This window comes from Clarias gariepinus, chromosome 3 (assembly GCF_024256425.1).
Source record: "Clarias gariepinus isolate MV-2021 ecotype Netherlands chromosome 3, CGAR_prim_01v2, whole genome shotgun sequence".
NCBI classification, from domain to species: domain Eukaryota; kingdom Metazoa; phylum Chordata; class Actinopteri; order Siluriformes; family Clariidae; genus Clarias; species Clarias gariepinus.
In genome coordinates this window covers 4,795,001-4,810,592 of record NC_071102.1, presented here as the reverse complement: position 1 = coordinate 4,810,592, position 15,592 = coordinate 4,795,001, and the positions used below count along the sequence as shown (strand labels likewise).

At 38.7% G+C, this 15,592-nt stretch overlaps 1 protein-coding gene across 1 annotated transcript in view; it reads left to right on the top strand.

The window, feature by feature from the left end:
* tox3 (TOX high mobility group box family member 3) overlaps positions 1–15,592 on the top strand; it is a 73,061-nt gene that overhangs the window by 31,981 nt on the left and 25,488 nt on the right. The window contains exon 2 of the mRNA XM_053491488.1: positions 11,537–11,602. Within this exon, the coding sequence (XP_053347463.1) occupies positions 11,537–11,602 (66 nt within the window). The remainder of the gene's footprint in view (positions 1–11,536; positions 11,603–15,592) is intronic.

The following is a 15,592-nucleotide window of genomic DNA, read 5'->3' as shown; positions in this document are numbered from 1 at the left end:
CGCGTATGGTGGAAATGGCGGCAGGATGGATTAGTAATTAGCACAGTCGCCTCGCACCTCCAGGGTCCTGGTTCGATTCCCACCTCGGGGTCTGTGTGCAAGGAGGTTTCTCCATGTGCTTGGAGGGTTTCTCAGGTTTCCTCCTACAATCCTAAACATGCAGATTAGGCTACTTGCCATTCCCAAAATTGCCAGTAGTGTGTGAATGAGTGTGTGAGTGTTGACCGGAGGTCCCATCACGGTTGTAAAATGAGAATAAACACAATGGTCACCATTGGTCTCCACGGTCCCTAGTTGGACTACAGAGGATCCTTGATTGATGGATGGATGGTAGAAATAGTTAGGAATATTTCGATTGAGATTGAAGGTTTGTCCCGGATCAAAACAAGCACGCACATTCCTACAATTTACTCTAATTAGCTCCAGTCACACTGCTAATCTCCCTCCGACCTGTTGATCTCTTCATTTTCCGACAAGTTCCTGGCCGTCGTACGGTTTTCACCAGGCTCTCCTGTCAGGATCTCCAACGCTACATGGACACAAATTGGAATGTGGCACAGGCCCGGGAAGGAAGCCAAGATTTAAATTAGACAATAACCTTTGCCCCGACAGCCTCCACCCCCCTCTCTCTTTAGCTTCCTCTCCGCAGCTGTAGGCTGATCCATTTGTTTAATACACTAAAGCCGTGGCAGAATAATGGACTGATATATGAATCAGCTCTTAGCAGTTTGTATTGCGCAGATTTATAGAGACTCGGCACCTGGCTCTGCACCGTGCCGGGCTCTAGGCTTATCGCAAGGGCAATAAAAGAAAACAGCTAGGATCACATCGGATAACTGCCCTATTCTGTTCAGAGTATGGAAAGGAAAAAAAAAAAAGGAGAGAATATTTGTCTCTTGCTTTGAACGAGACTGTTATAGTAGTGCATACAGTAAAATGGCTTTCACATGTCTGAACAATGCTTGTAATGCTTTTATCCATGGTTTGTGGCTGACTAGTTTCGTTTAAAGGGATATAAAGACATAAATACGCTGTCTCACTCGCTTAACGGAATTAGCTTCGCTGTAGCTACTGTAAAAAATCTGTGTAGCTTCGGAATTATACGTAAATGAATAAATAATAAAAGCGAAGGTTGAAGGAAAGAAGCATGACTCGACTTGCTTTCGTCTTCCACAACAGCAGTTTGCACGATGCACGCACATTTAACGCATCGTCTTAAGGATGCAAGTTATCACTTGCACTACAGCAGCTGCAAACAGTTTTTCATCATCAGCCTTGTTTTCCCGCTCTCGTTTAAAGTTAACTAAAAAGGAAAAAGCCTGATGTTTTTATCTTATGAAGTGCGTTCGTCATTTGTCCTGAATCGTGCAGTTTTGAGGTTGGAGACTCCTTCCCTAGATAACAGGCCCTTAATGAAAGTGTATTTTCTTTTTTTCTTTTTTTATGTATCACTGCACAAGTCCATGTATAAGCGGTTGCTATAGAAACGATGAATATGATAAATTTGGCGTTGTGAGGACCTTTTTTGTTCCCTCACTCGATCAATGTTTTTTTTTTTTTTGTTGCTTTTATTTGGAAAACGTATTTATTTTGGATTAGTCATGTGAAGATTAATGTTAAGGTTAATACCATTTGTGTTGTATTACCCAGGGTTCCTATTACTGTTTATTGCTTGCATGTGTGTGTGTGTGTGTGTGTGTTTTACCCCCTTGTGAGGACCAAGTGTTCCTCTAATGATAACAATACTCGAGAAATTTGACCTTTTGTAATTTTTATTACTTTGGCTACCTATTACTGTTCACTGCTTGTGTGTGTGTGTACATGTGTGTGTGTGCACCATCATGTGAGGCAGCTCCAGTGTTCCTGCAGGCCTGAGCCCTGTTGTGGCAGAGGTCCAATATCTCTACACAGCCCCAGATGAAAACTGAGATTCATTGGTGTGTAAGCATCATGTTCAAGGCAGTACTGGCGAGCCAAGCTCTGTGTGTGTGTGTGTGTGTGTGTGTGTGTATGTGTATGTGTGCGTGCAGCAGGAGGAGATGGAGAGCACAAGGACCTAATGGGCATTCTCATTAATCCGAGGTGTTTAGACATGACAAAATGGCCTCGCTGCTAGAAACAGGTCTATTACACCAGAGCAACAGATGCTGAGGCAGCGGGTGGCAGCTCATGTCATCGCACCCATTTTGGCCTGGCGCTTCTGCCAGTGCTTTCTCTCGCATTGTTTCCATCAGCAGAATTCACTGTGAGGATGTCATGAATCACAAATGCGAGCCGCTCTAGATTGGGTGTTTACTCCATTTTGCAAGCTGTTTAAGTGTTTGATGAGGTTTATTATTAATAATAATAATAATAATAATAATAATAATAATAATTGATGAATAAATTCACTTCATTTAATTTTACTTTATTTATAATAGGTTGGTGCTAGTACGGTAACTTACTCACTCACTCACTCACTCACTCACTCATCTTCTATACCGCTTTATCCTGTATTCAGGGTCGCGGGTGAATCACCAGGGATCGACCGATATCATATCATCACGATACCTAGACAGTGATTCAATTCGTATTGCGATTCTGTTAGTATCACGATTTTTATAAAATGTTACGCTATTACGCTGCCTGGGAATGTGTGAATAGTTTAGAGTGTGTCACCTGTAGGACTACAAAAGAACTGCAACATTTTACCACCTCGACTTCAAACATGTATAAATGTAACATAATAATAATAATGATAGTAATAATAAATAAAAATTTATTTTGGTGCCAGTGTGGCGAAACATTAATCAGCACACTAAAGAATAGTAATTCGTAACTAAAAAAAGTTTTCCACTATGGGATGGTGGGTTTAAAAATCCTTCTAGGGATGTTATCACTATACCTTGTCCTCGATTTCTCGATTTGTATCGCGATTTTTTTAAATATACAAATGATATTTATCACATTTCATTATAATTCTTTAAACACCCTCATCAAATAATTTACTCCTACCACACAGGACGCTGTGTTGCATGTGAATATATATATTCACACACACACACAACCACACACACACGCACGAACGCACCCAAAATTAGTGGCGATTTTCAGGTGTGATTTTTATTACCCGGATATGTTTTACATCACACACCCATGCCAGGAAAAAGACAGAACAATCTCTGGTTTCATCTTGCAAGTGTCCAGTTATCTAAACTGACTTAAGCAAATATGTTTCATACCTGATGACTGAATTTACTGAACAAAGAGCTTATTATAACAGCACTTATTATAATAAGACTTACAGTAGAAGGTCAGGTTGATAACATCACACAAATACAAACTAAGTTAATATGTTGTTGGAGAGTTGGGTTCATTTAAGTGCACGGCAAAAAAAAAAAAAAATATATATATATATATAAATAACACCTTGGAAAATGAAAAATAGTGTGATATATATACTGTATAATATTAACATACACATGATAATAATATTATAATATCATAATATTATCATATATATCAATATATAACAAAAAGCTATAAATTTACTATATTTTTTTTTCCTGAAGTGTGTACAAAACCAGTGAATACAATTTGAATAAGATGAAATCAATTCAATAAAATGAATTTATGTTATATTCCTCCTAAAAAGCAGTTACGACTTTGTGTACTCAATTCAGAAATATATATTTTAACTTGATAGATTTTCTTAATTTCTATACCCCTTTTTACAATAATTTATAAATATATATATAATTTATAAATACTATTATAAATATAAATAAACTATTTATAAATTCAATGACAATGTTTTTCTAAGAAGGGAAACTCAACAAAAAATTAAAACAAGATATGGATAAGTATAAAGTGCATTTTTTTATTTAGAAATCTGAAACAGAAGATATTATTATCCGTTATGTATCATAAAAAGTTTTAGCTTTCACATAAGAGGAATGAAACACTTTAGGACATGAGGAAAATAATCAAGTCCTGGTGGATAAGAGGAAGTTCGTCTCACGTCACCAGACCTCCTTATAGATCCACAAGCTCACGTTAAAGTTTAATCCGAATAACTCGGATTAAAATGCTTGTATAAACTCGTAATAAAACTGTACCGTGGTTGTCTATAAATCTCTGCAAAGTACATAGAGTATATTGTGTGTGTGTGTGGGGGGGGGAGGACGGACGTCCAAAAGATCAGAGCTGCTTTTAATTGGACTGTCAGGGGTTAAAGTGGTCTCTTTGTGAAGTGAAAGCAGATTAAGGAGAAAGAGAGAAGGAGAGAGAAAGAGAAAGAGAGAGAGAAAGAGAGAGAGAAAGAGAGAGAATTGAAATGGCTTTGAATGAAACTGTCGACTCCTGCATGCAGGTTTATGATAACATCAGCTCTCTGCTTTCTGCTTATCACATGTTTTAACTTAGTCTCTCTCTCTCTCTCTCTCTCTGTCTCTCTCTCTCTCTCTCCGCTTCTGTCGCTCTTCAGGCCATTTCCACTGTTTAGTTTTAGTTATGGGTTTGTTTGGTTTGAAAAGTGATAGAAAGAGAGATGGAGAGTGAGTGCAGTCTCTTATAAGTAGTCTCTCTCTCTCTCTCTCCCTCTCTCTCCCTCTCTCTCTCTCTCTCTCTCTCTCTCAGTGAGTTTAGGGTCAGCATGTAATGATTCGAACTCTAAACTGAGTTTTAGCGATCGATTCCTCCTGTGGATCAAAACAGCCCAGCTTTCGCTCTCCTTCTGAGCTTACAAATGTACCACTGTGATGGGGTGCATACGTGTGTGTGTGTGTGTATGCGGGGGTGGGTGCGCGTGCGTGCGTGTGTGTGTGTGTGTGTTGCGACTGCCTGCTGCTTGTGAATAGCCCCTGTGATCTGTTATGGCCAGGAGCACATGCTCAGGGCTGCATTGGTTTGTAAATGAGAGTACATTTAGTGCGGAGAGAGAGAGAGACAGAGAGAGAGAGAGAGAGCGTCGAAATCAAAGACAACCCCCACCGAGTCTGTCTTTTTTTCTTTTCTTTTTACCCACAATGCCACTGCGCCCACCTCCAGCCTGAGCAGGGAGAGGCCTCCAGTTGGCCGGCTGCCAGATGTGAAAAGAGGATAATAAAACAAACGGTTAAGTGAGTGAGTGAGTGAAGACGTGAGTGAGTTAATGGACACGTGAGTGACTGAGTGATTGAGTGAGCGCGCGAGCGACCAGCCAAGTGTTCGAAACTCTTTCTTCAACATCAATCTCAAACACAATTATATTTTAAAGATGTACTCAAATTTATCATTCGCGCAAATTCCATGCGCTTGTTCTGCCTCTATTCCTTATTCCCGACTTCTTTTTCCCATTTTTCGGACCTGGAAGTAAGCCTGTTCCCCCCGGATCATTTACAGTTGCACAGCTTTACGTCTTACTGAAACAGTGACCGGACTGGAACTGGAAGATTCCTGAACGCTGGATACGAAATCTCCTTTGAACTTGTAGAGTAATTTCAAGTTCAAAGGTCCCAGGATCGACCCCCAACACCACCACCTCCAAGTCGCCACTGTTGGGCCCCTGAGCAAGGCCCCTTAATCCCCAACCGCTTAGATGTATAATGAGATAAAAACACAAGTCGCTCCAGATAAGGGTGTCTTCCAAATGCCGTACTTAAAATCATATTAAAAACAGCATTTTTAGCAGAATATGTAGGATTTCGGTTGAACTTTATCTTTTTTACCAGCAATACAACAGTATATTTGGATTCTTGCAAGGTTAATACATGGTTATGCTATTTGAAAGCTGTTTACAAGCTGTAATTCTTCCCAGCGTCCATTTTCCATAGTAGAATGTCTAAGTTTTTAGAAAGAGACACCCAGTTCCAATCCGGTTATCCAGTGCAAAGATCATGAGGCTTCAGTCATTTCTTCATGTTTAATTCAATTATTATTATAATGTAGATTAAATTAAAGAAATGGAAACAAATGTTTTACTGTTCCAGGCTGTGAGGTGCCCTAAAATTCGATACAATAATAAAAAAAAACGTTGTATATACTGTATGTACCAACCTCTGCAGCAACCTCATTTCCCCTCTCGTCTGTTCCAAAAACTCGTCATTCATCATCACCAGTATATTAATTACCAGCCTGATCATCATCTGTCATCATCTGTACCTGTTTCTCACTGGTTCATGCCTTAAGTTAGATGGGTATATGCTTGAATGATTCATACTGTAGGTCACTGGATGCTGCTCATGCACAGGGACCGGACTGGAAATGAGAGCCTTCAGGAAGCCTGGAGAACTTTGGAAACCAAATACTGTACGTACTTTCAACGTACGAGGCGGTGGCAGTCGTGTTGAAGCTGAAGGATCGTCAGTGTTTATATTGTTACAGCAGCGAGGGGTTGTAGAAATTCCAAACAGCTCCTTTTATCATTTTTCCTTCTCGGCTTGCGAGGACATTTTCTGTATTTATCAGTAAGGAGAAAATGTAACAAGAGTATATAAGATAATATTGAAAAGTGTTATGCCTCGATCAAGACATCACATCAAAATGCTATTTCCAAGTAAGGAAACAGGTGAAAAATACAAAACACTACAGCGTTATCAGATTGTCCGGTTATCATACCCCGAATATTTCGCCCCTTTTCACCAATAGAGTAGAATGCAATATTGTTTGCGCCCGAGGGGTTGCGAATAATTTGACGTGTGATAATAGATGCCAGGCATTTTATTTCCCCACGGACATTCGCACATAAGAATATTTCTGTGTTAAGGTTATGAAATGGTGTTCAGAAGAGGAATAAAGCAGGATATGGAAGGTATTATCACCGACAAAGCAGGATAAACAAAGCAGGACAAAAACAGATTGTGTAATGTAATGGCTGTTAATATGGCCTTATTATTGCTGTTCGGGACTGTCACCATGTATTACACTGTAAATGATTGTGTTATCTGCAGTAATATTTGCGATATGGTTTATTCATTCAGCTGTGTGGGAAATCGTTATATGTGCAATGCTCAGTCCAGTGCCTGAAGCGAGCTTCTAATATGTTTTCCTTTTCCAGCCTCAAATGTTTTTCTAGGCGTTTAATATCTAATCTGCGGCCTGAGCTCCGGCATACGCTTATTCCTCAGTCTTTATTCTCCTGTCCATCTCTGAGGACTGATTTGTTCAGCCATTATTCAGTTTAGGGGCGTGTTTCATTCTTGTCACTGTGCACTAGCGATGTACTCTACATGCCCTCCTTGTTCAATTAATTACAGAGGCCTCATTGTCTGATCTGACCCACTTCCCTCCTTTCTTTTCCGTCATTATTTCTCTCTCGTCAGGGCTAATGTGGCTTGGCGTCCATCTTGCTGTCCCCCTGCTGGGGACATGCCAGGCTTTACACACTAAACACGTCTCTTTTTCTTTTCACTTCTTTTTTTTTTGTTCAGAATAAAATCTAAACTCCAACGACTTTTATTACAGACGTTTTTAAAACATTGTTTGTATTTCAACACCACGTTGTGTAAACACTAACAAATTCCAGTCTAGCGTCTAGGGATGGGCATTATAGGCAAAACTCATATTGAAATTTTTCAAGGTCTTATTTGAAAAATATTCAAATGATATCGAAACTTACCCTGGTCAAAAAAGGAGGAGAAAAAGAGGGAAACCTACAGTCCTGCCGTTTCAGATACGTGGCAGCTTATCAAAATCGCACGATTTAAACAGCTGCAACAGCTGTAAATAAATTATCCTATCAGCGACTACTCGGGTCAGCTTACAATCTAAATTACAAACTTATTATATCTCTTAGGTGACCTAAAATATCTTACAGTAACCTACAGTATCTTAGTAACCTACAATCTTACAGTAACATAGAGAATCGCAACAACTTGCAGAATTATAATAACTTATAATAACACAATCAGAATTACTTACAGGGCGGCACGGTGATGTAGCGGTTAGCACCGTCGCCTCGCACCTCCAGGGGCCGGGTTCGAGTCCCATCCCCGTGTGTATGGAGTTTGCATGTTCTCCCCGTGCTTGGTGGGTTTCCTCCGGGGACTCCGGTTTCCTCCCACAGTCCAAAGACCTGCAGATTAACACCGCACGACCCTGATTACAGAAGATGAGTGAGTGAGAATTACTTACAGTCTTGCGGTAACTTACAAATTCACACTAACTTCAAGTGTCACAATAATGTACTTTATTGTACTATATAGTAACCTATATTCTCACAGTAGCTTTTGTAGTAATTTACAACCTATCATTAGTGATATATTGTAAATTACTACAAAAGAACACAATAACTTGTTCTTCACGTAAATTATAGGGAAAAAAATCTCATACCAATTTTGTTCCTATATACACATCCATACACACGCAGTGAAATGCTTCGCAGTAACGTACAGTCTCACAATAACGTGGAGTATCTCATCAACCTACAGTATAGTCTCACAATAGCTTTAGCAATAGCACCAACAGGGTTGTAGTACCTTATTATAGAACTTGCAGAACATACAGTAACTTACAGAACCATAATAACCTGAAGTTTTGTAGTGACTTAAAAGATTGCAGATACATACTGTAGTCAATAACTTAATTAAAAAAGCTCAGGTTTAATATTCATAAATATTACAAGTGTGTGTGTGTGTGTGTGTGTGTGTGTGTGTGTCCAGGGCAGTGACAGTTTACACACATATGTGCCTGGATACACACATTTGCATTGACACAGACACTCTCTCTCTCTCTCTCTCTCTCTCTCACACACACACACCTACACACACACACACACACACACACACACACACAACTTACTGTGTCAGAGTTGCAGCTGCACTTTTCATGCTGAAATAAACCATGCACTTCCCCCACCATCTCCCCACAATGCACTGCGGTCTCACTCTCTCTTACACACACACACACACACACACACACACACACACACACACACACACACTTTTCCATATTCTTTATTATTCCTTTTCATGCATTACGAGAAGTTCCGTCTTGAGTCTATGAGACAGGGTCCTAAACCTTTACACACACACATACACACACTCTTGCATGTTTTTGGAGTATTGCACCACTTTAATAATAACAGAGTACTGAGAGAGAGAGAGAGAGAGAGAGAGAGAGAGAGAGATGAAATAAGTGATTTAGTGAGTGCCTGATAAAGAGGGTCATTCATTCTCTCTGCTGTTTTGGACAGATGTTGAGCTGATTGTCAAGGTTCTTGTGTGTGTTTTTGTGATCCGGTACCGTGTCAGGTGATCAACCGGAGCCACCTGCTCTACCAGATGCTTCGGAGGAGTGTGTGTGTGTGTGTGTGTGTGTGTGTGTGTGTTTTGCAGTTTGCTGCAGCATTTTTACTTTAACATTTAAGCTTATTCACTCTCCCTCTCTCTTTCTCTCTCTCTCTTTCTGTGTGTGTGTGTGTGTGTGTGTGTGTGTGTCTCTCTCTCTCTCTCTCACGTTCTCTCTCCAGGGCATAGACTAATTAATGGATACCATTCACAGTTGATTAGCTACAGTTCCTTCGGTAATTACATTCGCATACTAACCACCACTCAGAAGAAAAGAAGCTATAACAAGGTAGCTGAAAAAAAAAAAAAAAAAAACGAATGAAAGCTCTCCTCTTTTGCTTCTGATCTTAATTTTCTTTCTGCTATTGTTTGTCCAGTATAAAAAGATAAGACTGCTAGAGAAGGTGGAGGAGGAGAAGGAGGAGGATTGTGGGAATCGTGTCTCTTGTCCTGTCTAGATTCTTTCCCCAGACTATGTGTGTGTTTAGAAGTGCGCGTGTTTGCCGTTCGGGCCTCTCCAGCTGCCACCCCGTAATTCTTCATGATGTTGTTGCATTGTTCTTACCTGTCAGAGTGACGGCCGCTACAGCGAAATAAAAAACGATATCTTAACAAGTGGAGATGAATGCGGGCCATAAATCTAATCTTTTCACAGGAGATTAGCGCACCTGGCACACGCTGGCAATTTCTCTATGATTCATCGCGAGTAATTTTATCACGTAATTGCCGCACCGACTGATAATTCTGCATCCTGCGCGGAGCGTAAACGTTATTTCGAATATTGTAGGAAAAGACAAATCTGGTACAGTATGTTGACTTGCACACGGATAAATACAAAAAGAAATAAAAATAAAAAAACTGCCCTCGTTAAGAGGTCACCAAAGCGGACCGTACGATCCGCACACAACTTGGCACGGGTTTTACGCCTTTTCTGACACAATTCTCACATTTTTCCAACCGGGCTTGGGACCGGCCCTGCATGCATTGGCTGGGTCATATGGGGTGTCGCAAACCACTGACGGGCGGGGCTCGGACCCAGATCCTTAGACCCCTATATAAACAACCTTAACCGCCCTGAGCCAAAAGAAAAACTTAAAAAAGGCTTGTTTTCGCATTATCTCATATTGTTGTGTATCAGCACTTGTTTATGTATTTGCTCTATTTGGTGAGATGTTTGATGCAAACTACATCGTTCCATTAAATCCAATCCTTCTTTGATCTTTGCATTCTCTGTTTAATGATTTCAGCCCTCAAACATGTTACGTTTACATTACAGCATGTAGCAGACTTTATTATCCAGAGCGACTTACAAAAGTGCTTTGAAGTTTCCGTCATTAGATAGACCCTTACACTGGTTACTAGGTTACCAACTAAGTACCATCTGCATTTCTTTCATTCTGTACATTGTATATTATATATACTGTATATTAAAGTTAAATCAAGTCAAAGTTATTGGCATAACATATGATTACAAAGATCTTTATAGATGGGGTTTTAAGCCTCACCACTGCTGGGTTGACAATGTTGATGGCCCTAAACCCTATGATAACCCTCATACCAAATACCCAGCCACTGGAGATGCGGGGCGCACTCAGTGCCAGCCCCAAGAACGGAGAAGTAGTGTCCGTGCCTGTGCCAATAACTTTCATATGGAGTGATGCATGCATACGGAACAGGAAACATGCACTGTTGCCTCAAACTTCCAGACTTTGGGGTTCGAATCTTTCCAGAACTTTGTGTGTGGGTGTGTGCGTGTTGTGGGTTTTTCTCCTAAAGTCCAAAGACCTGACTGTGGGCTGATGGTCTTTCTATATTCCATATATCCATACTGTATGATGGGGTGTGAGAGTGTACTCCACCCCATCCTGAGTGCCCCAGGATCCCAGGATGATATGCTCAACGCCCGTGCCATGATGTCATTATACAGTACATGGTAGTGAGCATGATTGTTCCATCTGGTGAAAAGTTATCCAAAACTAGAACCTCAAGTTTGTGTACAGTGGAAGAACTCTCATGTTGATCTCCAGCTGTTTGTGGGAAGCTCTGCTTTATGATGCAAAACCAAGTTTTTTTCCTTACTTTATCTAATAAACATGAGAACTGAAGAGTGAGTTAAATTCAATTAAAGCCCCCTCACTTGGTGTTAGAGATATTGTGTGCTCTAACACCGTCTAGTTCTAACAGACTTTATAGATGAATTGCTTTTTTATGGGTCACCGAAGCTATCTGTGTAGATCTGACGTGTAAATAAAAAATAACACCTCTGCCTACTTTCTGTGTTTCTGTTGCAGTTTGGAAACAACAATAACTACATGAACATGGCTGACGCAAACGGGTCTCTGCTTGCCGGTGGGGATGTAAGTAGCTCCTTACTGCTGCAACAACACCGAACAGTGTCGTACATGAGCAAGTCTCGTGAGCAACAGAACTTAGGACAACGGAATAAGAATATTTGGAAGAATGGGATAAAGTTTGTGTTAATTAAAAAGTTAATTAAAGTTCCTTTTCACTGATTATTGGCAAATCTGGTTAGTGCACCATAAGGAAAGATTCACTAACTGGCTCTGACCCCAACCTGCTGAAGTGGGATGGAGCGAGGAGGAGAAATTCACTGTGCACTGTGCGAACTACGTTTAATAAAAGTGCCAGGAAATACGTTTGTTTGTATTTTTGCACATTTTTATGTTTAAGTAAATGTGCATTAAACTTTGTTTTTAAAATATTTTATGTATACAACTTTTTGCCAAAATTCTAAATTCTAAAAATCTACAATAGATGCGTGAAGAACCATGTAGGGTAACTTCCTTAAACCTCGATTTGCAACATAAAAAGATAAAAATGAGAAGTTTAAAAGAAAGTTTACAACCAAAAAAAAAAAAAAACCTGAACTTTTGAATCTATTTCTGTTTCCAGTTTTTTCCGAATCGTTTTTTACGAAAAATCTGTCTGATTTTCAAGTCATCAAGGACAGACGAAGAAAAAAAAAAAAAAACAACCTCTCCTCCAAAGTAACACCTTTGTATATTTATAAAGGTGTTGAAGAAGAACTTTGATATTATACATAGCAGTGACTATCGTCAAGTGGAAGGTGTGAAGCTTTAATATTTTTATTTGGGATCTGTAAAAAAGGCAGAATAGCAGAGGATGAAACGCGGAAACCAAATTTAACCCACACTGGATTGAGAAATGAAAGACACTTTTTACCGCAGCACTGTTTCTGTTTATTGATTCATTTTCTAGAACAGCAGGTTCAGTAGTTCCAGATATTCCAGTTTTTAATATTAATGCTCTTGTGATAATGTAACACAGGACTAACATACAGTCGTAACCATAGCAACAACAACAGGAAGTCAAAAGTTTAGCCACAACATTAAATGTATCAGAGGCAAAAACTTTTCATGAAGTGCTATTATTAACTTATTATGCACTTCATCCTCTCACCCTATTGTTGCTTACGTTCCTGTATCTTACAAAGCCAGCGATGTAATTGGGTCGTATCATTTATTTTAACAACTTTACATCACAGTTTTATTGATTTAGCTAAAATCACTTTTATCATAAGTACTTATTGCTAAATATATATTTTACTACTAATTAGGTATAATGTCTTATATCTGAAAAATACAATGCTTTTTATTATATAGTGATCACTACATAGTGCTGGATGATGTAAACTTGATAAAATACCCAACTCCATTCCGTCTCATATCAGTACACACCTGACTGTCTAAAGTACAGTAGATATTGGACAGCTGTTATGAATTTATGAAATCTAAATTGGCTTTCAGTCAGAACAGACTTTTTAAAAAGGGAAGTTTAGATACACTTACATTATGTCACAGGAAACACGTGATGGTAAATATTCAAATCTTTTTCATTGAATATGCAAATAATATGCAAATCTTAAAAAAGTCTTTTTTTTTTGGAAATGTTCAGAAAAAAAGATGCACGAGAGATATTTCTCTTGACCTTTCACTTTGATTACGGCCGTTGCATCAATTACGGCATTACCATCTTGGAATATGGCTGGAAAAAATCCACTGATCCATTCGGTACATTCAGTTCATCAGCTGACCTCAGTGCTGAATCTAGACCTGATTATTAGGTAGACACTTGGCATGATGGGTGCATCATCACCGCCTCTTTTCTTACCCATCACTCCGGACCAGGGTAAAATCTTTATAAAATGAAGCCTTTTATCCTAATTAAATCTAAAAGCTGTTTAGTCCCAATCCCTTTAGTTCTTTTTTTTTTAACTTTCACCATTAAGTATTTTCTCTATTATTCCCTAAGCTTAAAGTAATCCATCACACCCATTCAAGATTTTTTTTATTTTTGCAACAACATTTGTTCTTTGCAGAAGATGGTTTTCTTTGCTTGATGCAGGACAACTATATGGTATGTCTTCTGACATGGTCGTTTAAGAACTGAGAAGAATGCCAGATAAAACTTCAATCGCTGGAGTAATTATCCAACAGAAGACTCTTACCTATTTGCTTGGTTAAATCCAGGCAGTGACTTTTCATTTCTATCAGTGAATGGTCACATCTACTAAGAGTTTATGTCCAACCCATAAATATAAAAAATGAAATTCTGTTTATTTTTTTATAGCTTTTTAGATCTTTTCCTCTCTCTCTCTCTCTCTCTCTCTCTCTCTCTCTCACTCACTCACTCAATCTAAGTGAAATACATATATCATAAATTCTCCACCACAGTGGCTCTAACCTGCTTCAGTAACACTACGTGATAGCATTGTAAGATGAGATACTGCACTGGTTTTTATAGCTTTGAGCCTGAGCAACTGTTTCTCATGTATTACACGAGATCTGCTCCCAATAACACACTGCTCTGTGCATACACACACACACACACACACACACGGTACAGCCTTGGACTATCAGCTTTCCTGTGTACTTTTCTCCTACTGGAGTAAGAAGACGCCTCAATGATCAGATATCACAAGTCCAAGATGAATATAGGAATAGAACATTTTATACATATTATATTTAGTGCTGTCAATTGATTAAAAGCTTTAATCGAGTTACTCACAGTCAGTCTGGGATTAATCACGATTAATCATAATTGTAAAATGCTCAGATTTACTTGTATCATAAACGTGCAATGTTGGAATAAAGAAATGCCTGACAAACCGGTTAGAGGAAACAGATTGTGTAGTTTTATAATATCTCAAACATTAACATTTAACAAATATTAAATGAAAAGCTCTCAAATGGGATCGGCACTGCATGCATTGGCTGGGTAGTACGGGGTGTAAACGCCACCCAAATGGCGGGGCTCGAACTCGGACAACCTAGAGCCTTAGCCGCCTACGCCACCACTCCCACATCTTACTGTATACGTGAAGCGTTTTCTTGTTAGAATAGTTTCCCTTTTAGGATTCCTCAAGTACACATCTTTGGTTTCATCCAAACTTCCATCTAGAAGCTTTTTATAATGAAACTTGCCGTTCAGCACACCTGGCGATGTTTCCTCAGTCATCTTATTATCCGCATTAAATGAGCCATCATCACGCACAGCCGGGTAACCGCGCTCTGATTATGGGAAGCCATTAGGGTCAAACTTGGTCATATGACTAATTTGTGTTAAGAATAGTAATGTGTTAAAAATTCTAGATTAAAACATTCTTAACCTGTAAATATTGACAGCTACACAGAATTAGGCAAAAAAACGTATACACACTTCAGGGAAAGGAAAAAAAAACTGCTTATTTTATTAATATCATTATATTAACATTTATATCAATATATGATGTATAGCAATATACAAAGTTTTTCTTTTATATATATATATATATATATATATATATATATATATATATATAATGTGTGTGTGTGTGTATATATATATATATATATATATATATATATATATATATATATATATATATATATATACAGTATTAGTATGTGGGGGCTCATACTATTGCAATAATATTCATGTCCAAAGAAATTAAACACAAGCATGGATCTGATTTAAACCACTTTCATGTTTATATTCTGAAAAGGAACATCTCCTCTCTCTCTTTCTTTCTCTCTCTCTCTCCCTCTCTCTTTCACTCAGTCTTTTTCTTTCTTTTCTCTCTCTGCGTATCTTGTTTCTTGAAACCTGACCTGAAGAGACATTAGGAAGAGACATTAGGAAGACTTTGCTGTTCTGTGCAGTGTAATTTGACAATGTGATGGGTTCTTGCTGTACCCAAATGCTTCCTTAATCTACTTAAAATGTCAGTAGAAAGACAGAGAGAGAGCTCAGCCATTCCAATATAAACAAACTAGATACCTCTGTCTTTACAGTAAACAGAAAAAAAGTCATATTTCAAAAGTAGT